This window comes from Sarcophilus harrisii, chromosome 4 (genome assembly GCF_902635505.1).
Source record: "Sarcophilus harrisii chromosome 4, mSarHar1.11, whole genome shotgun sequence".
In the NCBI taxonomy this organism is placed as follows: domain Eukaryota; kingdom Metazoa; phylum Chordata; class Mammalia; order Dasyuromorphia; family Dasyuridae; genus Sarcophilus; species Sarcophilus harrisii.
In genome coordinates, this window is record NC_045429.1 from 283,597,044 (window position 1) to 283,624,222 (window position 27,179).

The following is a 27,179-nucleotide window of genomic DNA, read 5'->3' on the forward strand; positions in this document are numbered from 1 at the left end:
AGAAGCCTGACCAGCGGTAAGACTATAATTTTCTCTGCAATTGTGACCAGTGTTGGAGTCCCCTTGTGGTACACAAAATAGCAGGGACATAAAGCATCTCCGCTAGCTGAGTGGAATGAAGAGGAAGGAGAACTGGATGACAGGATTTTAATCCCAAAAGGGGTCTTAAAGGGTCACCTAATCCTCATCTCTAATTTTATAGAGAATGCTGCAAGTTTTGATTTAGAAGCAAAAAAACCTTATTTTAAATATATTTAATTAATATTAATATATTTAAATTTTTAAATAAAAGGCTTTAATTAAAAAAAGAAAAAAAAGAAGAAGCTTTTATGCAAGTCTTTGCTTTACCAATTATTGATTGACTTGGGCAAAACACTGAATAGAAGCAAAGGATCCTTTTTTTTTCCCCTTTGCTTGTTTTGTTTTTTTATTGGTGAAATGAGGGGCGTTACTGGATGCTCTAAGTCTCTGGTTCTATGAGCCACAGAGGACAGATGCCCTTCCCAGGGCCGTGAGGAGCCTCTCCGGAGCAAGAAAGTGCAGGATTTTCTCTGGAGCTGCCGTATTGTGGAGTCACCTCACGCCAGGGTGGGAGGATTTAGCGGCAGCTGATGGCTGGCTGACTGGTGGGATGGATTTGAAAGCTGACAACGGAAGCCGGAGAACCACGCCCTAGGAACCGCCCTAACAGTACCGCCAGAAGTTTGGGCACGGGCTAAAGAGCAAGGTCCGCGGGCTCCTGGTAGGAAAGGGGGGGCGGGGGTGCAACCTGCCCCCCAGGCACATTCTGCACGGCTGGGCGCTGACAGTCCCGGACCTGAACCCGAAGTCTCCAGCTCCGCCACTTACTGGCTGTGTGGCCTTGGACAAGCACTTGAACCTATTTTCTCAAGTGTGCAAGGAGCTGGTTGGTCCGGGCCTAAATTCTTTGATCACAGTGCGGTGACTCTCCAAAGCGTCGCCGACCTCCCCAATATGGTAGTTCCTCCCGTACCAGGATGAGGACCTCCACAACATGGCAGCCACCTGTGACGAAACGCTCCTCGAATACCCAAGTTCCACTAGACCTTCTCAACATGGCGGTCCGTCTCCCTTCCTCCCCCTCCCCCCCGCCTTGTTAGGACCGCCCCCAACATGACGGCCGACCTTCCCAGCATGGCTGCCTCCGCGGGCCGCCCCGCCCCTCCCCGCCCGGGCCCGGCTCGGGCTCCAGCAGCTGCGGGAGCAGTTCCGGGGGTGGGCTCGCGGGTGCGGCGGCGGTGGCGGCACGGCTATGGCCGCGCGGTCGGACCTTGAGCTGCGGCGGGAGCTGCAGGCCCTGGGCTTCGAGCCCGGGCCCATCACCGACACCACCCGAGACGTCTACCTCAACAAACTGCAGCGGCTGCGAGGCGAGGCCCGGCTGCGCGCGAGGCCCGGCACGGGGCTGCTGCGGCCTGAGACGGCGCGCCCGGGCCTGGGCCTGGGGCCAGGGACTCGCCTGGGAGTCGGGGCCGCTGCCGCCTCTTCCTCCTCACCCTGGGCCGGGGGCCGCCCAAGCATCCACCACTTAACCTCCGGGACCCGCAGCACTTCCTCTTGGCGCCTGATCCGGGAACGGGACAGTTCCGAGGAGGACGAGCCGCCTGCCCCGAGCCCCGGTCCTTGCCGCTGGTGGGCCCCGGCCTCGGCCCGCAGCCCGGCTGCGTACGGGGGCCCCCGACCCCGGTCCCGCTCCCGGCCCGAGGCGGGGCGGCGGCTGGAGCGCTGGCTGTCGCGCCTTCTGTGCTGGGCTAGCCTGGCGCTTTTGCTCGTCTTCCTGGGCATCCTGTGGGTGAAGATGGGGGGCCCTGCCCGAGCACAGGAGGCGGAGGAGAACAGTACGTGGCCACCCTACCCTGGCCGACGGGGGAGGAAGTCCCTTTCTTTCCCGCCCAACCTCTCCTTCCCTTCCCTTCCAGTGATCGATTGTGGATTGTAGATTTGGTGCAGGAGGGGCCCCGAGACTGTTGTGCGACCAATCCCCTCATTTGACAAATAAGGAAACTGAGTCCAAGGAAGGAAGGCACTTTAGTTGGGGGGAGGGGGAGAGGAGGGTGGGGGTCCGAGGGCCACAGGCCTCTGCCTGTCTAGGCCACTTGCCCCCTCCCCCGAGAGCCTGGGACAACCACTTCACTGCCCGAGTCTTGTTTCCTCACTATCAGAGGGAAAGTTCAAACTAGGGGGACCTTCTAAGGGCCCTTCCTGCGACAGATGTATAAACTTAGGAGGTAAGTGACTTAATCAAAGTCACACTCAGCTGGCATCTGAACCTCGCTCCCAGAGCCAAATCCAGCAGTTAAACCCATAACAGGTTGTTCTTAGAATCTTAGAACTGGAAGGAACCTTTGAAACCTTCTTGTTCAACTCTTATTTTACACTTTAGAAATCTGACCCAGAGTTTCTCATCTCTCCTGATTCTATCTGCCCCAGCTCCCCCGCATCCCTGCCCCACCCCAGGTACCTATCTCCCCTGTACTAACAACTAGAGAGGCCGGGGGAATGTGCCCCTTTTTCTCTCCAGGCCTGCAACTCCACACTTCACTTATTTCCCTCCACCTGTTAAGAGAACAAAAACAGCTTTCCTCATTTTCAGTCATTTAAATTCTCAACCTCCTACTCCCAATTCTTGTAGCCAGGGCTCCAATAACCAGCCAGCTCCAGAGAGGGTGCAAGAAAAATTGTAGTCCTCAGAAATAATTTCTGTCCCCAGTTCTTAATTCTGGGCTCATAGAACTGGTCATTCTACTCTCTACCAACTGCTGGGGAGGAAGAAAGAGGAAAAAAACATTCATTGATCCAAACTCTCACTTTCATAGATCTCTGCTTCCCAGCTCTCCCTGTCACCAACCACTGTAGAAAAGATTAGGGGATCCATAATTTATCTTCTTTCCTTGTCTATGGGGCTCTCAACTCCTCAGTTTTTCTTTATTGACATCTTTCTAGCTGTTGTTGACAGAAAAAAAATGTATTAGTAATTTTTACCCTAATTCCTACCTCCAGACTTTTAAGGCTTTTTTCTTTCTTTCCTGGACTCATCTTCCTCAGTTCTAAACTTTCCAGGCCTGGTATCCTCTGCAGGAGCTCCTGGAGTAGCTAAGGGATTAGGAAAACTAGTTCTAGTAATAGAATATGAAATTCTGTTACTAAATGGAGAAAAGGGTTTTTTGTAGTAATAACTTTTCATTATCCCCAGTCTTTTAATTCTCCTTCTCTCCAGTACCCCCACTTCCTATTCAGTGAAGAGTCCTCCCTGAGAACAAGCTTGCCCAAACCCTAATCTATTCTCCCTCTAGTAATCACAAGTATGGTGTTTGTTGCCTCATTGGTAGCCTCAGGCTGCTATCTCCTTAGCATCTCTTCCAAATGAGGTAGTCAGAGGCTCATTCTTAGGCCATATTACTAACTCAGCTCTATCAGTGTTCCTGGGATGTTAATAATATCTGCCTCAAATCAAGAGTGCTTTAGAATCATCAGATACTAGAATTAAATGGGCCATAAAGGTCATCTATTCCTACCTTCTTGATTTATAGAAGAGAAAACACCCAGATGTGAGGAGTGATTTTTCCAAGATCACACAGCTAGCCTGTGGCAAATGTGAAATATGGTATTATGGAAGAAGCATGTAGATTTGAATTCTGGCTTCTACTAGTCATGTGATTGGGCAAATCATTTTCTTTTCTCATCCTCTATCTGTAAAGTAGGGATAAATATACTATCAGTTTTTTGTGAGGAATGCGCTTTATAAATTAAATTGTATGTAACAATGTGAGTTAACAGTTCAGATTACAATAATTGATTACTGTCATATCTTTTCCCCACTCTCATCCCTTTTTAAAATTCTAATTCTGTGAATCAGAAAAAATTTCCAATTATGCTTTGTTTCATACTTGTATATAATTCTATATACACAAAAGCAGTTTATTTTCCCTTCATTGAACTGTTTCTGATTGCCAAGAAAATTTTGACCTTTATCGTATGTGATGCCCTGTTGGAATATTTTCACCCAGATTCAAACTTAAGGAAGTCATGTAGATTGACCTCTTTATTTCTTCCACAAAATGAATAGAGCATTTGTATGTTTTTTCATAGAGAAATTTGATATATTTCTCTCTGGAGTTTAATCTTAAAAGGAAGTGACATTGTATATATTTTTCCTTATAAATTTAAGTTTGAAGTGGCATAAATAATTTACCAACTTTTAATGTTCTCTGCAGAGAATGATAATTAGTTTTACCTGATTAATATTGATCATGTCCAGAAACAAGGTTAGGCCATCTTTCCTATTTTATGAGAAGCTTAAGAAATTCCTCAAATAAATTTTTAAAAAGTTCAAATTGTCTCTTAACTATTGCCACAAATTAATATTTGGGTACCCATTCAAGTTGTAGTTCACCTTGATTTAGAGAAAAAAAAAATTAATGGAAGGCGTTTGCTCTAAAAGCATACCCAGAAATTCACATTTGTAGATTGGAATATACTAATTGGGCGGCACTAGCAGTGGAATGACCTGTCAAGAGAATTGAACCTGACCCAAGTTCAATTGATTCTTTGTACCTTGGTTTCCCTGTATTCTATAAAGTTAGTGGTTTGAAATCCAACATCTAAGGTAAAGTTTCCTTACTTGTATAATGAGGGGATTGGAATCTGCCTTCTAGAACTGAGAGGGTTGTGTTATAAATAGTTATGTACAATGCCAAGAAACACTCTTAGCAGAGAGGCCCTTTGAACATGAGGAAGGTTTCAGACCCATAGTCCTATTAGCCTTGATGGAAAAAAATTTTATAACTAAAGGGTACAAAATAACAGGCCTATTATAACTAAAGCCCTACTAGCTAATGTGTAAGGTTATATTTGACTTTGGATGTTTAAAACCATATCTAATCTGGAAAGTGTGTTGCTTGGCGTCTCCCTAGGGCCAGTCAGGTTCTGCTTGTGTGGAGTCTGAGGAGGGGGCCTTGCCTCCTCAATTTTCCCAATTGGCCACCCTTTTAACCCTTCTTCTGTTTCTTTTTTGGTCTTAGTGAAGTTGTTGCCGGTGGATTGTGAGAGGAAAACCGATGCGGTAAGTTTGTTTTCTAGCTTTTTTTTATTCCTCCTGAGGATGCAGCCCTCTCTAGAGAAATAAACTTTCCCAGAAAAAAGATCATAACAGGATCATTTTCAGGGAGTATTTTCAGTAATATAACCAAAAAACTAAATAGTAGTCTGTAATGTTCATGTCAGATTCAATTGTAGCTATGTAGGAGAATCTGAAATACAGGAAATTGAGCCTCTAAAGATCTAACACCTGTCTTGTTAGAAAAGCTTTTCCATCAATTGCAACATCAGGAACTTTTTTCTGTTTGCTTCTAAGTTGATTTCTGGGAAATATGGTGGGTTGTTTGCAAAGGACCTGTAGATACCTCCCAGACTCAGAGGGAACAGAATTGCTGTTTTTAACCTTCAAAAAGCCTGCTTTCCAATTCAGCATCTGTCCCATTCCCAATAGAGTCTCAAGAGGACACTGGACTCTTTCTTAAAATATGCCTTGATTTTAGGTATTGTGCATAGTATTTTCTTAGCTGTAGCTTCAATGGAATTAGCCCTCTTAATCTGCTTCAGATTTGTTTATGAAGTGCCAACATGCCCTACAAATAATATTTGGGGAAGGCAAGTAACTACATCCATTTATGACTCATGAAAACAGCATTAGAGAGTAGAAGTGATGCTCTGGTCGTGGCGATTGTCTGGGGAAGATACAGGGTAATAAATTCTCAGATCATAAATTCTACCAGAAGAATCTTTCATGCTGCCAGAGGGCATGACTTACTAGTCTAATTATTAGGTATGTAATGCCCAGGATACCAGTTCATATCTCCAGCAGCTAGGACTTTGGAAAAAAAGATACAATAGGTGATACTTTTGAATTGCAGTGCATTTGGCTCTTTGTTATCCCTTTTAATGAAAAGAACTAGATTTCAACTCACTTAGGTCATTTCTGCCTAGATTTGAACTGTGTAGTATTTAGTGTATTGTAGAAGGGAAGTATGATATACAAGAAGGAAAAAAGTCTTTATTCTCATCTTTCTGTTTTTATTTTTAAGTTGGAAAGTTTTCTGAATTATTCCTTTCTCCTCTCTACTTCCATATTTCTAAAATGCTACATTGTATTTGCTACCTCTAAATATATCTCTAAAATTAGATCTCTTTGAAAGGAAAAGTTGGGGGATGGGGTGAAGTCCACTGAAAAATGAGAGTTGTATACATCATATACACCAAAATACTAATTTGGGACTGTAGAGTATAATAAATTCATAACTATAAAGTATTTCCCCTTCCCTCTGATATAGAAAGTATATGGCTCTGACTTTAAAAAGTAGCATAGACTATAAGATCAATTAGAGGATTCTGATACAGAAGCTAGTTTAATATTTAGTACTTGGAGAGTAGAATTTAACTACTACTAGACTGTCCTCAGAAAGTGGCAAGTTATCCTGACTAACTGTGTAAACTTGGGTAAGTATTTCCTGTCTTAGTTTATCTGTAAAATGAGAAAGTTGGATTAAAAGAGCCAAAAAGACAGTCTAAAAAAAAGACTGGTTAATTTTATCCATTCTTCCTGATTCTCTAAATTTCTGTTTTTACATAAAGCTTATTATTAAGCATCACTTCCATTGGCTTCATTTTTTTTTCCTGTATCCATTAGCTTCTTTACTATTGCTTACAAATATGTCTTGACTTTTTCCATACTTAAAGAAATTTTTTACTAGATCCTCCCATCCCTATTTTTCCCTTCACAGAAAAACTTCTAATCAAAACAATCCACCCTTACTACCTCTACTTCCTCGCCTCTCACTCACTTTTCAAACCCTTGTAATCTGGCTTCCAGTACTATCACTTAATTGAAACTGTTGTCTTCAAAGTCTTAATTGCTAAATCAGTAGCCTTTTTCCCCACTTTCATCTTTCTTCAACCAATCAATCAATAAGAGTAAATTAAGCCCCTACCATGTGCCAGACATCGTGCTAGGTGCAAAGGATACAAAGACAGAAATGATATACCTTCAAGGAGTTTACATTCTAATGGGGGGAAATATTTACAAAATGTATACCAACTAAATAACTAAGTACTTGTTGATAGGGGGAAGGGGGGGACTGCTAGCTTCCAAATGAGGATATGGGGTTGGACAAGGATCAGAAAAGGCTTCATGCAGGAGGTAGCACTTAATTTGAACTTTAAGAAAAACGGAGAATTCATTTCAGGAATTATAAAATGGAAGTGGTAAGGGAGGATGTTCCGGTTATGAGAGACAACCTGTTCTGAGGTACAAATATACAGTGTTTGACACTATTGATTCCCCCTTTTTCCCCTTGGATCTTCTCTTCTCCCTAAATTTTCTTGAAACTACTGCCTTTTTGGATTACTCCCAATCTGTCAGCTTCTTCTCAATCTATCCTGTCTTCTCTCCACTTTGTACACTTTCCATCATTTCCCATGAATTCAACATTTATCCAACTCTGCAGGTGATCCCCACATTTTCTTGCCTGAGCTCTAGTTTGGCATCACCAGTTACCTGCTGGATCTCTCCATTTGGATGTTCCAAAGGCATCTCAAACTCAACATGTTCAAAACATCTTTCCACTAAATCTATCCTTTCTCATAAATACCTCATTTTGCCAAAAGTAATAACATTCAAGTCATTCAGATTCATAACATTGGAGTTATTCTTAACTTGCCTCTCCTCCTTTACACTTCATATACATAATTGCCCAGTACTAGTTCCTCCAAGACATGTCATGTAGCCATTACTTTGTCTTTACTTACATCAGGGGTCCTCAGACTATGGCCGCGGGCCAGATGCGGCAGCTGAGGAGTATTATCTCCCTCACCCAGGGCTATGAAGTTTCTTTATTTAAAGGCCCACAAAACAAAGTTTTTGTTTTTACTATAGTCCGGCCCTCCAACAGTCTGAGGGACAGTGAACTGGCCCCCTATTTAAAAAGTTTGAGGACCCTTGACTTACATAGTTATCACACTAATTTATTTAGTTCACAGTCACTTAAATTACCAAAGCAGCATCTTTTTTTTTTTTTTTTAATTATTTTGCTGTACAAAAAGAATCAGACTCTGAAATATTGTACAATTAGCTTGTGAAGGAAATCAAAAATGCAGATGGGCATAAATATAGGGATTGGGAATTCAATATAATGGTTTTTAGTCATCTCCCAGAGTTCTTTCTCGGGGCGTAGCCAAAGCAGCATCTTAAAAGTTCTCCCTTCATAATCCATTCCACATGGCTTCCAAAATAATCTTCCAAAAACTTGTTTGATTTTATGATATGAAGCTTCTATGGCTCCATTACCTGGAATGATAATATATCCATCCCTCTGTTTGGCATTTAAAACAATTCACAATCATATAGTCTCTGCTTGCCATTCTCTTATGATATTTTACTCTAGGTATTTTGCAAAGGCTGTCACCTTGCTTTGAATGTCTTCCTTTTTCACCTCTTGCTTTTGGGAATCTTTTGCTTCCTCCAGAGTTTAGCTTAATTGCCATTGGGATATCATACACCCAGAAATCATTTGGTGTTTATTACTTAACTATGTGCATGAAATTCTGCTAATTTGAATACAAGTTCCATAAAGACAATGACTGCTTTTTTTAGGAGTGTGGAGGGACACAAGCTATGTTCTTAATGTTTGTTAAAATATTTTGAATTGTAAAATTCTAGAAACTTTATATCATTAAGGAAACAAACCTTGGATTAAACCTTGGCTCCAGGTGATCCATAATGTGGAAAATCTATACATAGATAGTAGAGATAATAGAATTTATCACAAAAATGAAATTCCAAAGTCTATGGAATGTTGTCATACCCAAACCTCACAGAATACATCATTTAACAGTCTTGGAAATGTGTTAGATTATAATCCTTTCAAATTAGTATTCTAATAAGGCCCTGTAGTTGATTGTTGTTGATTAAAATGAGATCCATACCATTTACACTTTTAGTTGTAGCTATTCAATTTTTCCCTTGAGGTGGACAATTTGTGTTCCCTACACATTGTTTGATACTCTTGGCTACTGCTCAGTCGAACACCGGGGTTAAAGAATGGATAGAGAAAACCTTTAGTTACATATAAACTTAATAGATACACAACTTACTAATCTTTGTAATGCTTCTTATCAATTAATGAATAAATATTGAGTGCCTAGCACCATAGGATTTAGAGAGCTGTAAAGAACCTTAGGCAATTATAGGCTAGTCCCCTTATTTCATAAATGAAGAAAATGAGATCCAAAGAAATTGTGATTTGCCTCAAATCACTTTCTCCTAGTATAGGCCTAATTACATAGGACTTATTGAAGTAGGGTCTGTGAACAGATATTTCAGGCAGAATGCTCATTCATTCAACATCTATATAGTGCCTACCGCGTGCAGCGCATTCTACTGATGCTTTTGGGAGACAAACAGCATCAATTTCTCCCATGAAACTAGCACTATGCTAAGCACTTGAATAGGGATCTACTAAGTGTCACAGGAGATGGGCTTGTGGCAAAAAATGTACAAATAGAAGCAGTTATTTTGTTATCAATTATATTGTTTCTCTGTATCCTCAGTTCTGCCAGGTTGAACAAAAAAAAGTTTTGCTGGAGGTACTACATGAATTATATAACTTCTTGGCCATACAAGCGGGTAAGTATGTGTATAAAATAGTGTCTCAGGGGAAGGATCCTTGTCATTTTTCACTTCTTTTTTTTTTTTTTTCAATTCAGTAAACATTTATTAAGCACTTACTATGTGCCAGGCACTGTGCTAAGTGCTAGGGATACCGAAAAGGCAAAAGATACAGTCCTTGCCTTTTAGAAGTTTATAGTCCAATGAGGGAGCCAACATGCAAGAACAAAGCAAACTATATAAAGGATAAATAGGAACTAATTAATAGAAGGAAGGCACTGGGATTAAAAGGGGTTGGGGAAGGTTTCCTTGAAGAGGTGAGATTTTAGTTGGGACTTAAAAAAAGCCAGGGATGTATGTAGCTGGAGCAGAGGAAAGAGAACATTCCAAGCATGGGGGACAGCCAGAAAGAATGATCAGAGTGTATCTTGTATGTGGAATAGCCAGGATGCCAGTGTTCACTAGATCGAAGAACATGTACTGGGGAGTAAGTTGTAAGATGATTGGATAGTTAAAAGGGAACTTGGTTGCTATGGGCTTTGAATACTGAACAGAGCATTTTTAATTTTTTCATAGAAGCAACAGGAAGCTGTTGGCGTTTATTGAGTAAAAAGGATAATATGATCAGAACTTCATTTTATGAAAATCAGTTAATTGCTGAATGGAAGATGAATTGGAGCAGGAGAGAGACATGAAAGAGGGAGATCCTTCAGTAGGCTGTTGCAGTAGTCTAAGTGTGAAGTGATGAGGACCTGCTCTTCTGCATTGTCAGAGCCTAGTACAGAACCTTTAATAGAGTAGGCGTTTAATAATTGTTTGAAGTTAAATTAAACAGTTTCAAGAACACAGGTGTGAAAAAGGGTCCCCCAGACCAAGAAAAAGCAAATTTGCTGACTATTTCCACATAGTAGAAATTCTAGCATGAAATACTATGAGAATATTTCAACTTTTCTTTTCTTCCTTACCATTCAACCACATCTTTTTTTAATCTTGGATTTAGGCAGAATGTCTTTACCCCTGTTTTATTTTCTTTTTAAAACCCTGGAAACCATTGTGCACAACTGTGACTCAAAATAGAAATTGTGCCTTTAGTTTGTTTGCCTTTGGCTTTAGATGGTTCTTGTGCTTGTATTTCTTTTCTTTTCTTCTTCTTTTTTTTTTTTTTTTTTTTTTTTTTTTTTTTTTTTTTTTTTTTTTTTTTTTTTTTTTTTTTTTTTTTTGGTATTGGACTTTTTTTATTACTTTTTTTTTTAATATAGTTTTTTATTGACAAAACATATGCATGGGTAATTTTTCAACATTGACCCTTGCAAGCACTTCTGTTCCAACTTTTCCCTCCTTTCCTCCACCCCCTCCCCAGGGAGATCCAAAGAAATTGTGATTTGGATGGCAGGCAGTCCCATACATGTTAAACATGTTAAAGTATATGTTAAATACAATATATGTATACATATTTACATAGTTATCTTGTTGCACAAGAAAAATCAGATTTAGAAAGAAGGTAAAAATAACCTGGGAAGAAAACAAAAATGCAAGCAAACAACAACAGAAAGAGTGCAAATGCTATGTTGTGGTCCATACTCATTTCTTAGTGTTTTTTTGATGGGTGTAGCTGTTTCTGTTCATCATTGATCAATTGGAACTGTTTTGGATCCTCTCATTGCCAAAGGTAGCCACTTCCATCAGAATTGATCCTCATAGTATTGTTGTTGCTGTGCATAATGATCTCCTGGTTCTGCTCATTTCACTTAGCATCAGTTCATGTAAGTCTCTCCAAATCTCTCTGTATTCATCCTGCTGGTCATTTCTTACAGAACAATACTATTCCATAACATTTATATACCACAACTTATTCAGCCATTCTCCAATTGATGGGCACCCATTCAATTTCTAGTTTCTAGCCACTATGTAAAGGGCTGCCACAAACATTTTTTTGTGCTGCATTTCAAAGGAGGCTTGGACACAGGGCCTTGGCTCTACTGTGCTGTGGCCCAGATTATTCCCTAGACAATCTATTAATTCAAGCAGAATAGCCTTTTTTTTAGAAAGTGACTCATAGTGTGCATTATGGGCTGAGGATAGTTCAGGACCAGCCAGCTCACACAGGAGGACCAGATGCTGCTATGTTCACAGATGGTGTTCCAAGCAGAAATAACTGCATCTTTGTGGAGACAGCTTTCACATTGTTGGCAGTGGCAGGAGTTAGCAAGGGGAGAAGGAGAATGTGAAGGGGCATGGATCGATAATGTGACCCAGAGTTTTTATACACCTATGTCCCATGGAGGTACACACCTTATTCTTCATCACATCTGCCCCATGCAGGGGCTGGCCATCAAGCCAGAATCCCTCATTCAGTTATAACCTTGTAGCCTATAGGCATTTGAGGGCATTATTGGCCATTTCTACCTGAGTCAGCCCCTTCCTGACTGGGAAACTTTGGCTAAGTCACTTAATCTTTCAATGACTTTGTTTCTCCATCTATAAAATGGAATTAATAGTCCTTGCTCCTTTTTCCCTCAGGTATTCTGGGAGGTTAGGTGAAATTTTAATTGAGAAAGTACTTTTGAGCTCTTTGGAGAAGAGACCCTGAATCTGTTCATAATGATTTACTTCCCATAGTTGTCTTTTCTTACCTCTCACTGACTTTGACTCACTTGTAAGCTGGCCTCTAGCCCCACTACTCAGGTGAAACAATTCTCTCCAAAGTCACCAATAATCTCTTAATTGTTAAGTATATTCTCTTTACAACATAAGTAGGCATTTGTGCTTTTAATCCAGTCTTTTATGAATTAACTTATAATTTGTGGACATATATAATGTGCTTGAAAAGTTATCTTAAGGGCTAGCAAGGTGGTGCAGTAGATAGAGCACCAGCCCTGAAGTCAGGAGGACCTGAATTCAAATCTGGCCTCAGACAATTAATGCTTCCTGACTGTGTGACCCTGGGCTAAGTCACTTAACCCTAATTGCTTCAGCAAAAAAAAAAAAAAAAAGTTATCTTAAATCTGGATCATAATTATCAGCAGCTCTCATCACTAGTACACACTGTAGTAGCCTATATCTTCCACTCATCAGGTGGGGACTTTTACTTGGTCTAGTAGTATTTAGTCTGAGATACTTCATGTCTTCAAATATATTTGAAAATTTGTTCCAAAGCTTGCACTGAAGGTTTGACTCCAAATTATGAAGGGACTTGGATAGAGAGGGATCCACTCTGATGCCCCATACCATCTTTCTTAGCTGTACACCAGGCCCTGGATAGGGCTATTCTCTTAGATGATCTGATCCAGGGCTATGTTAAAGCTGGTTCTGATATCCCAGAGTTTCACATCATTATAGATTGGGAGTTCCCAGTTTAATTCCAAGACACCACCCTCAGTTCTACACAGCTTCTATCTGATCTGATCAAGCCCAAAATGATAAGTAGAACTAATCTGTCTTACTGGACCAATCAAGAACCAATGAATTATCCATTATTTGCTCCCTACAATGTTCTTACCACTGTGCTAGATATGGTTTGGAGAGTAGAGGGAAATGGAATAAAGGACAGTCCTCAAGAAGTTAACAGTAAAAAACCTAGTCAGAAAGTCAATAATTCAATTCAGTTAAGCATTTGGGGCAGCTAGAGGGCACATTGGATAGATTGCCAAGCCTGGAGTCAGGAAGATCTGAGTTCAAATGTGGTTTCAGACATTAGGTATGTAACATTGGGAAAGTCTCTTCTTACTCTGTTTATCTGAATTTTCTCCTCTGTAAAATGAGCTGTAGAAGGAAATGGCAAATCATTCCAGTATCTTTGCCAAAGAAAATCCCAAATAGGATCATAAAAAGTCAGACACAACTGAAAAAATGACTGAACAACAACAACAATAAAACAAGCATTTATTTGAATATATACAAGGTACTATACTGGAGAGACAAAAATTAAAAACAACATAGTTCTTCCCCTCAAGGAGCTTTAAAATATAATAATAATATAATTAAATGGAGAAACAAGATTTTACATCAGAAACAAAGAACAGTGATATATATGCTCAGGTACTATGTGGGTGGCAGACTATTAGTAAGGTATGGCAGGAGTTCAGAAAAAGGACTGGGATGGAGAGGGAAGATTTCATGGGTGGAATTCAGGCTGAATCTTAAAGGATTTAATTAGGCTGAGAAGACTATCTCCACCAGGATTATCCCATACCCCTCAGGACTGACTACCTATAACTGACCAGTACCTCCAGGTCCTTAACAGCCTTGCCAACACTCCACCTATTTTTATGCTTCTCACCCTGGGGAAGACCAAAATGAGTGCCATTATTCTAGATTGCCTACCTTGTGTTATGATTTTTAAATCTCTACAGTAGAGTTCCACAGCCTTGCTATCTTTTTTTTCCTCCCAAACTATGTTTATTTATAGTACAATTTATGTGTTGTCTGAAGCTATTCATCTGATCTTTTTAAAGATCAATTGAAAACAAACCTTGGTATTGTGCAGCTTTTAGTCTTTTAATGCAAATAACCAAACTGCTTTGCAGATCAGGTTTTAATGATCTGGAATTGATCCAAGCTAAGTGGCTTTTGATCTTGCTGTGGGGACTGAAGATGCCCTAGCAGAAGGTGGGAGGCAGCAGCTTGGCCATATGATCCTTATTAGAGTGGACGGCTTGGTTCTTCTGCATTTGGAATCCTGTTTCAGAGTCATTTGTGTTCATCTTTTCTCTGGATTTGAATGTTGTTTTTTTCCCTAGGTAATTTTGAATGTGGAAATCCAGAGAGTCTAAAAAGTAAATGCATTCCTGTTATTGAAGCGCAGGAATACATTGCAGTAAGTAGAATGGAATGTCAATCCATTATTGTGACATCTCACTGGTTCTTATTGATCTGCTCTAACTGATGTGGGTTTTTTCCCCTTCTTGTTGTATGATTTTATTTATTTTGAAAAGCTGTGTCTCATAGATAATCTCTAAGTCTGTCTTGGAATAGTTGAAGAGGGGGTACCCTAGATTCTCAGGGCTGGAGCTTCCTGATACTACCTCCCTTTTCTGGAGCCCTTTATGGTTACCTCCATTACTGCATTTGATCCTTACTTTAGCCATAGAGGTAGAGGGTGTGCCATTTTATAGATAAGGTGGCTGAGGCTCCAAGATATTTAGCAACTTGCCCTACATTCACTTAAGCTGCAGAGTCAGCTCTCAAATCTGCATCTTCTGACTCCAGGTCCAGTGAATTTTTCATTATAGTACAGTCTTTCATCTATGTTTACCGGCCTAAAATCTGTCCTATTTATTGGTATTCTCTTGCTTATTGTTTAGCTAGTGGCTTTATTTCTTCGCTTTTCCCACAACTACCTAAGTGACATTTATAGTTGATTGCTCCCCCTCTCCTAATGGTGAATTTGCTTTCAAAATGACTTTAATAAAATGGGAAACTTGAATAGTGTGAAAAGAGCTCTGAGTTCAGGAGTCAAGAGATCTGAATTTAGATACTGACTCTGCTACTAAGTAGCAATGTAATCTTTGACAAACCAGTTGTCCTTTCTGGGCCTCAGTTTCCTCATTTATAAACGTTTTATCCAAGATTTTCAGTCATACTTCTTAGATCTTATGTCTTTTGTTGGAAGAGACTTCAGAAACTATCTAGTCCTAACCTCATATCTTTAGAAGATACTTAAACCACAAAAGTGGAAATGACTTATCCAAGATCACACAACAAGCTGGTGGCAAAGATAGGAATATGATTCAGAGCTCCTGGTTCTCTGTACATAGTTCTTTCTACTATAAAATAAGATTTCTGCCCTTCTCACCTCCCATCTCCACAAAATTGGTGCTTTGACCAAATATCCCAGGTCTTACAAAGATTATATTCTTTCACTTTTTTCAGATCATTGACATTTTGCTTGTATGCTTCTGCATCCCATCTTCTAGTTACAGCCTCGTCTGTGGGCTTCAGCAATGTGAAACTTTCCTTTCTGCCAATTTGCTGTGCGTTTAGTGGAACAGGTCTTCAGAGGCACATAGACAGAAAGCTAGTTTCCTTACCAGGCAACAGAATAATGTTTGTTCCAGCCAGTCCACCCAAATGTAGAACTAATCTTCTTATGGACCCTTCCCCACAGAATGTAACCGGCAGTTCACCAGCAAGGTTTGAAGCTGCATTGACCTGGATACTGAACAGTAACAAGGATGTAGGAATCTGGTGAGTTGAGTGTCAGCTCAAGGTGGAGATGATAGGATTTAGAATTGGAAGGGACCATAGTAATCCCCGATTACCACATTATGTTTTAGATGCAGAAATTGAGTCCCAGGAAGGGAAATAACTTGTCCAAGATGTCAAAATTCTTACCTGTCTCATGAAATTTGGCATATATTTTATGAATCAGAATTTAGAGATTATGAATGTAAATTCCCAAGCCAAGCAGATGTGACTCTGCTCTGGCTTGAGGCTAAAAAGGAAAGGGATAATAAAATGAAAGAGCAGCAGAAAGAAAAAGTATTTAGAATGAAACATAAAATTTTTAAGTTTTAGGGCATGTATCTAATACTCTGCTTGGAACAGATAGATCAGTTTGTGTTCTCTTAATTCTTTAGCCTTGCCATGCTACTTCTTGTCTGAATGTATAGTCCCTTCAACTGGTGGGTGAAATAATTCTGTGCATGCTTATTTGACTTTCAGTTTGTGAACTGGGAAGGATAAGCAAATCACATTTCCTTCACAAGCATTGAACACTTGCTATGTACAGAATACTGCTAGGCCCTGGAGGAGAAAGATACAAAGTTCTGATAAGATTTGGTCCTTGGCCTTGTGGAGCTTAAAATATGATAAACGATCAGTTGGAAATTATAGGGATGCCTGTTTTGAATCATGTGAAGAAAAACTTCCTAACAGTCATCAATACCATCCAGTGATAGAATGGGTTGCCTGAGAATAGGATGACTTTACCCTTAACTGAGCCTGGACCACTTACTAGAAATGGTATAGGGGGTCTTCTGCTTTAGGTAGGCATAAGTTCTCCCTATCCCCAGGCCTAAAATTTCCTGGTGCCTGTGAGACCCAGGATTTGGTACTGACCAGCAATGCTATCCTGCTTTCATTATTAACCCTCATCAATAACAGTAAGAACCTTCCTTTTCACTTTCTATGAAATGCCTAGTTTGGATATTGAGAACAGGAGGAGAGACACTAGTGGATTGTGTTTGACAGCTCTGAACATTTCTCCTGCTGGGAAACAATCATCATGTAAACACTTTCCATTTTATATTGTACGCCAAGATCTCTGGGCAGGATACAATTTTCTGATAGTAAAACATACTCTAGGGTTTTCTGCTTTTGTAATCTGACTGAATTAGTAATTCCATCAGCAGTGTATCCAGTGGTGGTCCCTGGGGCAGCTTAGCTGAATACTTCATGACTGAATACATGGTGCGATGAAAAATGCGTTAACTTAAAAAAAAAAAGTATGGCTGGTGGGTGGGTTTGGGATGGGGGGAGGGGGAGAGAGAGAGAGAGTGTGTGTGTGTGTGCGCGCGCGCGCCTGTACACTCACATGCTAGAAAAAGTAGCACAACATCAGGATTTTGTCCTTCACTCTAGCAAGGTAGATTCAGTTGTGAAGACATTAGTTACTTCATATCTGAGGCTTCTGATCAGGAAGTGGATGACCAGGAATATAAAGTAGATTATAGTAAATTAGGCCACAATATATAATTTCTATACAGGGTAGGCCTCTTTTATGTGACATTAGGCTACTTGTCCCCTAAACTATCTGAAGAAAATACAGGTGTCAACTTGTGTCTTCACTCCTATTCCACCCTAATACCTTTTACAGCTCTTCATAGCAAGCCTTCCCACTCTCTGTGCAGCTTGTCTGGACACGCTTTTGGGAGAATCTACCAGTTTCTGTGTCATCCCATGGGCTCAGTTCATCTCCCAAGCTCTTTATACTTAAACAGTTTATGTGCCTACTATTTATGGAGAAAGTATGTGACCTCCAAAATTCCATCTTTAAATTCTTGCCATGCAATTGCAGAGCAGTGGTTCAGTAAACATTTCCATTTCTTTATGCTGAGAGGTGGGAATCCAATTTAAAGTTTAATCTTGTGCACGCTGAGAGGCGCTGTCAAAGGCCCTGCAGAGAAAGACGTCACTTTAGCAGCAGGGGAGGCAAGTCTGATGCCTTCTTTAAAGCTTTAGTCTTCCTAAATAGCTAAGGTGGGAAATTTCTAGAAAGGGCCACCATGAAGATGCCAACAATGTTTTATAAAAAAGCATGTCCCTACTTTTTTTCCTTTCTCTTCTTTCAAGTTACTGTTTTGTGTTCCGTTTGCATTTGAATGCCTTTGATTGTACCTTATATCCTGTTTCAGGTTGAAAGGGGATGACCTTTCTGAGTCAGTGACAAATGTGGACAAGGTGGTTTGCCTGGAATCTGCCCATCCCCGGATGGGCTTGGGCTGCCGGCTCAGTCGGGCTCTGCTGACAGCCATTACCACTGTGCTCCTTTTTTTCTGGGGTAAGCAGCTTATATTCATCTCTGCCCATCCGTAATACTTCCCTCCCCCAATCAGCTTCAAATATGAATGATGAGCTTCAGAAATTCCATCCCATTCTCTATAATGGGCACAAGCTCCAACAAATAAAGAGAGCAAATGAACATGTTAATGATGAAAATATTGGGGAAATGTTCTTGGTTCAGGTTGAAGTATTTTAAGGGTTCCCAAAAGTGAGACTAGGTCCTGACCAGGGACCAGGTAGCTAGTGGCCTAGTACTTCCTTTTTAGATGCCATGAATGTCTAGCTCATCCTTTTAAGCTCAGTGCAAATGCCCCCTCCTCTTGAAAGCTTTTTCTGACCTTCCTAGTACTAGTGATTCCTAACACTTTGTTCTTCACTTTTCTAATACTTTTATCCTTTAATACTGTGTATTATAATGTAGATTTTTGTGTCTTGATCCCACCCTCACTAGACTTTAAGTTCCATAAGGACAAAGATTATGCCACTTAAAAAATTTGTTTTATCTTACAGTGTATAGCATAGGGTTTTCCCTTAGAAGATGTCTAATTTTTTTTTTAATTGGTGTGGTAAATGTAAAATGCTTTCTCAAAGGAGACAGGGCTCATTTTGGTGTTAAAGGACTTCAGTCCTGAAAAAATGTAAATATTTCTTGGAGAATAAGACAGATTAAAGAAATCCTCAAAAAAGAGGGAAGAACAGGTGTTGATTGGTTAAAAATTTGGCCACTGTATCTCTAAATATCTGTGGTTCTCACCAAGCAAAGGCTTTGGGTTGATGGCATTCAAAAAACCGAACCACAAACAACTGGCTTGCCAGCTTCAGTGCTGCAGTTACAGTTCTGAAAATGAGCTTTTTTGCATGTGCATTGTTAGAACAAGACTGTTGGATTTCTATTGATCTCTTCGATGGTGCCAGAGTATCTGGAAATCACTATCATCAGTCTTCTGACAGGAAGGACCTGTATAGAGAGAGAACACAATGTGCCTGGATAGAATCTCAACTTCTGTATTCAAGAACTCTTCTGCTATAACAGCTGGAAGAGTTGTAATGGGCTTGTTTCCTTATGTATGAGATTATGTCTTTCTCCTGAGCAGGCCATCAATAAATACCAGACTATCTGAGCTATCTGTTTCTTCTAGGTCTGGCTTTTTTATGGGGTCTTCTAATTCTTCTGAAATATCGGTGGCGGAAATTAGAGGAAGAAGAACAAGCCATGTATGAGATGGTGAAGAAAATTATAGGTGACAACTGTATTATATAAGTTCTTGTTAAAAGGAAGATTTTAGCAACTTAATACGTCCTTGTCTTAAGCTGTCACTTTTTGTCATTGCAGCTGTGGTTCAGGATCATTATGTTGATTGGGAGCAGGACATGGAACGCTATCCATATGTAGGCATCCTTCACGTGCGGGACACACTAATTCCACCTCAGAGCCGGTGAGTTGAGTCCCTCTCCATTATTGGAGATGCTTTCTATGTTTTGTGTAGATGACAGCCAAGTGATCTTCACTGGTCTCATGTTCACTGAGGATCCTTTGGCTTCTAGGCATTAAAGATACTTTATTAAATAGTCTGCTTCTTCTGTCACACATCTACAGAAATCTTTAATCTTTACAAGAGAATTAGTCAGATGAAAGGGGGAAAATGCATAACTATAACTTCTCTGTGGGTTATAACCAACTCTTATTTATCTTTAGGTGGATGATGTATAGCATGGATATTGCTCTTCATATTTTTGTGACTTGTTTCTGTCATACTTAAACATCCCCTTTATAGCTGTGTGACTATCTGTAGCTCAGCAGAAAATGAAAGAGGAGATGCACAGTATAATACCACAAATACTTAAGTACCTACTGTGTGTAGAGCTGTGCATTAGATATTCACAAGAAACAAAATCTAAATGAAAAGTCATCCCTACCCTTGTAGAGCTTAGTGTAGTAGGGAGATCATACACAGGCACAGACAATGATAAAGATTGAAGGTATTTTAGAAACCATGGAATCTAAACTCTCCTCCATTTCATGTATGAGGAGTCTGAGGCATAAGGAAATTAAATTACTTGCACAGGTTCACAGCTAGTAAGTGTCTGAGGTAGATTTTGAGGTCAGAAAATTCTTTTTGATTCAGACTTCACTGCTCTATTACACCATGACATCTCCTCTAAAGCATAGCTATGAGCTTTGAACACAAGGACTTTAGATTAAGTCTCATGCTCTACCATTTCAGCTAATCAGGCAATACATTAGATAAAAATATTAGAGACTTACAAAACAAAGTGTAAGAGGTCTTAGGGGGAAAGGATGGGAGCAAAAGATTATTACAAACTCGAGAAATTAGGGAAGAATTCTTGGAGGAGATACCCATTGGGTTAATTTGAGGTTCCCATGAACAGATTCAGATCAGAATAGCGAAGCATTTTAAAATAGTACTTTGCCATCAATATAAAAAGGTAACCTGTCAACAGCATGAAGTTGGGGAGCAGGATGAAGAGATTGACTATCTTTCTAACTCCCAGAGTCACCACAGTTTTTAGCAGGAGTATTCAGATTTGGTATAAGATGTTGCTCAGATATTATTTAAATATGAATATAAAATTATATTCCAAAGCCAAATAGAAAGTATTTTCTGATTACCTAAATATATTACAACTTCATGGAAGATAAAATCAAAAGCTGAATAAGAATTCTTGATGGTCAGAAAATGAATTGAAAATGACTACGTGCAGATTCTTGGGGAAGCATCGAGGATCTTTATTATCCTTTAGTAGTAGTATTTTATTTGTTTATTTGATATGTTTCTGCTCAATCATTTAACCTCTTTGATCATGTTCCAAGTCATGAAGTAGGTTCAGGCCACACTGTTGAAACATAACTATTTGTTAGTTAAAATGTCAGCCCTGCTTGGATATGCTTGGATCTCCCCATGCAGTACCTTTCGAAGGCCTATTTATGAAAGATTGAGAGAGATTTGAGGAGCTTGTTTAGGGATAAAAAGCAGTGGAAGCTGATTAAAGTAGCCTAGTTCAATCCAGACTTGTTCATTACTGGTTAACAGACAGCCAGGAGGAGGAAGGGGGGGAGGATGGGAAATCAGGTATTTGGCCTTTAGATTCATTGCGAATCCTGTCACAGCTCAGACCATGCTGTCTTGACTCCCGAGGGGACAAAAGTGATGGTCTTAAATGCTGACACTTCAAGCAGTTGCCCTCATGCTTGGGAGCTGTCATTGTAAGGCTGTCGAGTAAGTCAATAGAGGTTTGGTCTCACGTGAAATAGGTATCTTTTTCCAGAGGCTAGCTAAACATTTGCTACTTTTCTCATTTGGACTCTTAGAGAGTCAGATGAGGAAAGCTGCAGATCCGTTGTCTGCTTCCTTAGTACACAGGAGACTCTGTTCCTGGGATTAAGTCCCAACATTGCCTCCTAATTCCTGAGCCACTCCAGGAAAATGATCCCTTTTTACTCATTTCCCTATAAAGTAGAGGTAATGTACCTTACTCTCCTTGCCTCCTCCATACAACACATGTACACAGGAGGCAATAGGAATGATGTCTACAAAGCTGAGAACAGTGCTGTGTAAATACATAATGCTGTTATTCATTGAACGGAAAAGCTAAAAATAATCTTCCCACTTGGCTGCCTTGAAATCTGCCTACCCACATTCAAAGTAGAGTAGTATGGAGATGGATGTCAGAAGGGACAAGGGTAGCCAGTAAGAGGCCAGTGGTGTGGAGGTCTCAGTGCTCTGAAGTGTCCTCGACTCAAGAGGAAGCAGGGCTCACTTCAGGGGGTGTTTGTTCCAAAAACTGGACAGCCTCTTTTTGCTTCCATGGTATGAGACTGCTTGTCAATCAGACCAATGGTCACTTCTTAATTAGCTCACGTGAGAAATTAAAATACAGCCAGCCTTGGGATCCACGCTAAACTAGAGGGTCAGGTTGAACCACTGATATCTGGAAGAGTCCAAAAATCTCAGCATGCTTGCTTCATTCTTGGAGGGAAAGGAGGCTGGTGTGAACTTGCTCATGTGCCTCAGGAGCTGTTCAGATGTTCATAGCACAGTTTTTAGAGCAGGAGGACTTTGTTTTCTTCCTAGTCAACTACTCCCAGCCTAAGGCACATCTCCACAGGGCAGGAGACCTATTTTGTGCTGGATACTTTCCTTTCTTTCCCAACAAACTGCATTCTGCTTTCCCTTGGTTTGTTCGTTTGTTTGAAGGGCATTGTGGGTAGCTGGGTTTCTTTCCATGCTGTGCTGTCCAGTTATTGGAATGCAGCAAATGGGTCTTCCTCATCTGCCTAAGACACACTGATCTCTTCTTGTTCCAGGAGGCGCATGAAGCGGGTCTGGGACAGAGCAGTGGAATTTCTGGCATCCAACGAATCTCGGATTCAGACAGAGTCACACAGGGTGGCTGGAGAAGACATGCTGGTGTGGAGATGGACTAAGCCCTCTTATTTTTCTGACTCTGAACGCTAAACTCCCCAGAGGCAGGGTCAGACATTCTTGTTTCAGCCTGTCCTTGGGGAGAGTTTCCACCTTAGGACTAACAGAGAGGGGTTCACAGATCTTCTGGTGCTGAATTCATACTCATGCCTTGACCTCCCAACTTCTACTCTTACCCATGCATTGCTCCCATTTCCAAAGGTCACGTCAAGAAATTTTTGAAAAGTTTAGCTTGTGAGAACTATCTAGATATGCCTTGAGGATTGGGGAGGAAATAAGTTGGGCCATAAAGTTCATCCTTGGTGTTTTTTTTTTTTCCAGCAAGTACACCCCTTCTCCCTTTCCTGTTCAGCATCCCTCTTCTAATAGGAAGTACAAAGGGCTTTGTTTCTCACAAAAAAGGTGGAGGCCCCATGGCCACATATGCTGCTTGAGATTCAGTGAAATGCAATCAGTACCTTCTCCCAGCAGCGTGGCCAGCACCTGCTGTGGCTGATTGGTGGTGCAATCTTGAAGAAATGCTTCCTGGGGTTGGGTCATAGAGTGGCAGCTACTGAGAGTTACATTGAGGCCTTAGGAACTGAAGATAGCTGCACAGGTATGTGGACATGAGAAGAGAAAAAGATTCTGCTTCCGGAAGAAAAGAGGCCAGGAAAACTGAAGTGCACATGGGAAGACCTATTGTAGTGATGAACAGCCTGCCCTACTTAGATCAGGGCATCTGTGAGTTTGGTGGGTCCCTGGGACATGGTGTGTGGTTTATCTGTGAGCATGGGGTGCTAGTCATTGCCCCCTGATTCTGAAACAGATCTATAGGTAATTAATGGGGAAGCAAATGCTTAGGTAGTGGAACTCAACAGATTTTTAATTTTTATACTGTTTTCATCACAAAGTTAGCCTTTTAAAGGTGGTGGTATTTAACCCGTGGTAGTTCTTAATAGAAATAGTCATTTTTGGTTGGATTAACAATTTCACCAGCATCATCTCTGTACTGTAATGGGAATCTTCATTCTGAGGAATAATTGAGGCCATACCTGGGGTGTTTCCTGTGTTAAACCACGATATTCGGTCCCCAAGGCGATGTCTCATAGAGTAACTTCTTCCACACACTTTGCACATCCTATCAACCTACAATATCTTCCAATGAGGCTTCAGCACTTCCTCCCCCTGCTGGCCAAATAAGAGAGTTGCAGGGGCTTTCACCTCATAATTCTGAAACTGCAAAACTTCATTACCTACCTCCTGCTGGCTCATCAACTCAAATCAGAACAGAAGAAAGTCTCCAGAAACAGACTGGTGGGAGGTCTTATTAGTCAAGTAGGAAAGATCCCACGCTAACTTGAATCTTATCTCCATATGTTTTCATCTGTGGCAGGAGTGGGGTATCTGAACAAAAGCAAACTCAACAACTATCTCAGAAAGATACCATCTCTTTCTGATGTTTTTTTAATAAATTCCAGTATCCCATATTTTAGCAATACTATTTCCTCTGATGTTTGTATGATCCATGGTGCCTGTAATCTTAAATTCCAGCTCAATTGTGTAGAAATACCTTTATAATCAGGCTTCAAATCAACTTCATTATTGGTGGCTAAATTGCTAGAGGAATAGCACTATTTATTAAAAACTAATTTGTTTAATACCGTTTTGAATGTTGACCAAAGCAATTTACTTGAAATGGAGGTGTAAAAACTTTTAACTACCACAATTTCAATGAAAGGTCAGTGCAAAACAAGGCCTAAATGTCATTAGAACAACATTTACAAGGCCAGAGTTCTAATCTTGCCAGTGTCAATAGTTATGTATCTGGGCAAGAAATTCCCCTCTGGTGTCATCTCTAAAATTTGGAGGGGTTGAATCAAATACCCTCAGCTATTTAAATCTCCCTCTTCCCAGGTCAAATTACACCAAGTTGAGGCTACAATCTTGTTACCAAGAAGAACTATTCCATGAACTATACACCAAAACAGAGGCACTTGCAGATCTGATATCAAGATATGACCTGATATTGACACTATCTCAATAAAGTAATTAAGTGGGTGAGGGTGAGATTAGCTTGTTGGGAAGATAACTTACCTTAGGAGAAGGGGGGCTTCTCAAGCCATATGCCCTCTTTTTTTTCCCCTTTTAGCCTTGGGATCTCCCAAGGAAGTAGGCAAATAGTGCTTGCCTAGGTACACTGCACCAAGTCCTGGTATAAATTAGGTAACATATGTCTGCAAACTTCTAAATCATATCTGATTATAGGATCAGAGATCCCTTAAACTCCAGATCATTATTACCACCACCTGTTTTATAGATAAGGAAACTGAGGCCCAGAGTAGCTGACCCAAAGTCACATAGTATAAAGCAGGACAAGAATACAATATCTTCAATTTTCCAAGTCCAGTGCCCAGTCCCCGACACCACACTATTCAAACGGGGATTAACACTTATTCCATCATCATGAAGGAAGGACACTGGTATCATCAAGCTTTTGGGTAAATTATATGTGTCCCCTTGAATTCAGTGCCTGTCTTATTGAAACTTACTCAGTGAAAGTCTGTGGAACTAATGAGTGAATTGGACTAACAATTTCACAAAAGATTTCTCTGCTCAGAAGTTTTGGGGGTTTTTTTCCCCTCTGCTTTAGAACATGCCAAAGTCAGAGAATCCCAGAATGTGAGAGTTAGGAGATACTCTAGAGGCCATCTGATCTTGAATACACACTAATGCCATCATAATATCCTAAGAACAAGTGGTGGCTCAGTCTCTAAATGGATACTGAGGAGGGAACCCATTACCTCTGGAGAAAGCCCATCCCACTAGTGAACAAATCCTTGTGAGCAAGTTTTATTTTCTAACCTATTGTTCCTCATTCTACCTGCAAGAGTCAAAAAAGTCTGGTCCTTCAAATATCTGAAGATAATTATCATACTTCCCTTGAATTTTTTTTGGACAAAATTTCCTTTAATTCATTCAACTTTTGTTCATATGCATGAACTTAAGATCTTTCTCCATGCTGCTTGTCCTCTTTATTAATGTCCTTTGGTACCTAGAACCACCATAGTGGTTCAGGGTAGGTTCCAGGATGCCACAGGTCAGTGACCATTACCTGTCCATCTCTGGCAGCTACAGTTCTCAATGAGCTTGCAAAGCCTAAAACTCCTAAATCTTTTTTCACAACTACTGTTTAAACATATATCTCCCCTTTACTTAGGAAGTTGATTTTTTTTTTTTTTTTTTTTTTTTTTTTTTTTTTTTTGGTACTCAAATGTCAACTCTGACATTTATACCTATTGAAATTAAGCTAGCTTGTCAAGATCCTGAATTCTGACTGTCCATCCAAGTTATCCTTCCTAAATTTGTTATCTGCAAATTTGATGAGCATGAGCTTATCCAAGTCATTGATGAAGACGTTAAATGGCTCATGACCAAGTACTGATCCCTAGGCACTCCACTGGAGACTTCCTGTTGTTTTAAACCATTGTTGACTACTCTGTGAGTCCAGCATGCAACCAGTTCTGAATCCATCTGCATTTTGTATTTCTTTGGTTTCATAGACAGCCCTTCCCTATCTTCTGGATCAGATCAGGAAAATTAATGAATTTTACCTTTAAGAGGAAGTTCTTTTATGTGCCTGTTATTCTAATATATGTAGTTAACCTCCAGCTGGAAAACAGATTAGGAAGAGTCAGACCTTTATCTGACTGAGCCTAATGTGGCTTACAGTAATCATTTGTTTAGAAGAATCACAGAATCTCCAGTTGGAAGAGACCTCAATGACTATCTAATCCACACTAAACTAGTGCAAAAATCTACTGTACAATATACCCAATACATGGTTATCCTGGCTTTATCTTGAACGCTTCAAATGAAGGCAGCTCCACTACCTCCCAAGCTGACTGATTCCACATTTAGATAGCTCTAATTATTAGTAAGTTTTTCATTATGTGAAACAGAAATTTGCTCTTTTTACACTCTCCTCTCTTTGGCTCCTAGTCTTGTTCTCTGAGGCCAAGCAAAACAAATCTAATACCTTGCTCCACGTGACATCCCTACAATTATGAGAAGAAAGGAATACCTCCCAAGTCTTTAGAATAAACATTAATTGTTCTTTTAACCAAAACTCATACTGCATAATCTCCAGGTCATTCATCATCCTAGTGACCCTAGGATTCTAGATACTAAAGTTTATCAGTGCCCTTCCTAAAAGTGGATGTCTAAACCTGAATGTGGTACTCTGCATGTTGTCTAAGTAGAAGGGCTGTCACCTCACTAATCTGAGACACTATAGCTTTACTAACAGAGACAAGATTACATTAGGCTTTATGGCTGCTATACCACAATGTTGATGCATACTGAGCTTGCAGTCCACCAAACACCCTGGGTCTTTTTCATTTTAGTTGCTATTTCACAATTTGTGAAGCTGATTTTTGAAGCATATGGTTTTTACAATTATGCCATTAAATTTCATTTTGGATTCAGATCTTTCTGGATCCTTATTCTGTCAACCAACATGGCTAGCTTTCCATCCTAGCCCGCAAAGCCCTCTGTAATAAGGTCCTTGT

At 40.3% G+C, this 27,179-nt stretch overlaps 1 protein-coding gene across 1 annotated transcript; it reads left to right on the plus strand.

Annotated features, from left to right (window-relative positions):
• The first annotated feature begins 1,139 nt into the window (after positions 1-1,139).
• LEMD2 (LEM domain nuclear envelope protein 2) lies at positions 1,140-24,276 on the plus strand. The gene is made up of 9 exons (XM_031965054.1): positions 1,140-1,859; positions 5,043-5,083; positions 9,625-9,700; positions 14,422-14,498; positions 15,789-15,868; positions 18,037-18,182; positions 19,324-19,425; positions 19,518-19,620; positions 22,512-24,276. Exons 1-9 carry the CDS (start codon positions 1,274-1,276, stop codon positions 22,660-22,662), a joined length of 1,362 nt encoding a protein of 453 aa, XP_031820914.1. The 5' UTR covers positions 1,140-1,273; the 3' UTR covers positions 22,663-24,276.
• The last annotated feature ends 2,903 nt before the right edge of the window (positions 24,277-27,179 follow it).

Excerpts from the sequence above, each read along its gene's own strand:
- LEMD2 (XM_031965054.1), top strand. The coding sequence starts at position 1,274 with ATGGCCGCGCGGTCGGACCTTGAGCTGCGGCGGGAGCTGCAGGCCCTG. Across the intron at positions 14,499-15,788 it reads AAGCGCAGGAATACATTGCA|AATGTAACCGGCAGTTCACC; the intron begins GTAAGTAGAATG and ends CCTTCCCCACAG. Across the intron at positions 15,869-18,036 it reads AACAAGGATGTAGGAATCTG|GTTGAAAGGGGATGACCTTT; the intron begins GTGAGTTGAGTG and ends ATCCTGTTTCAG.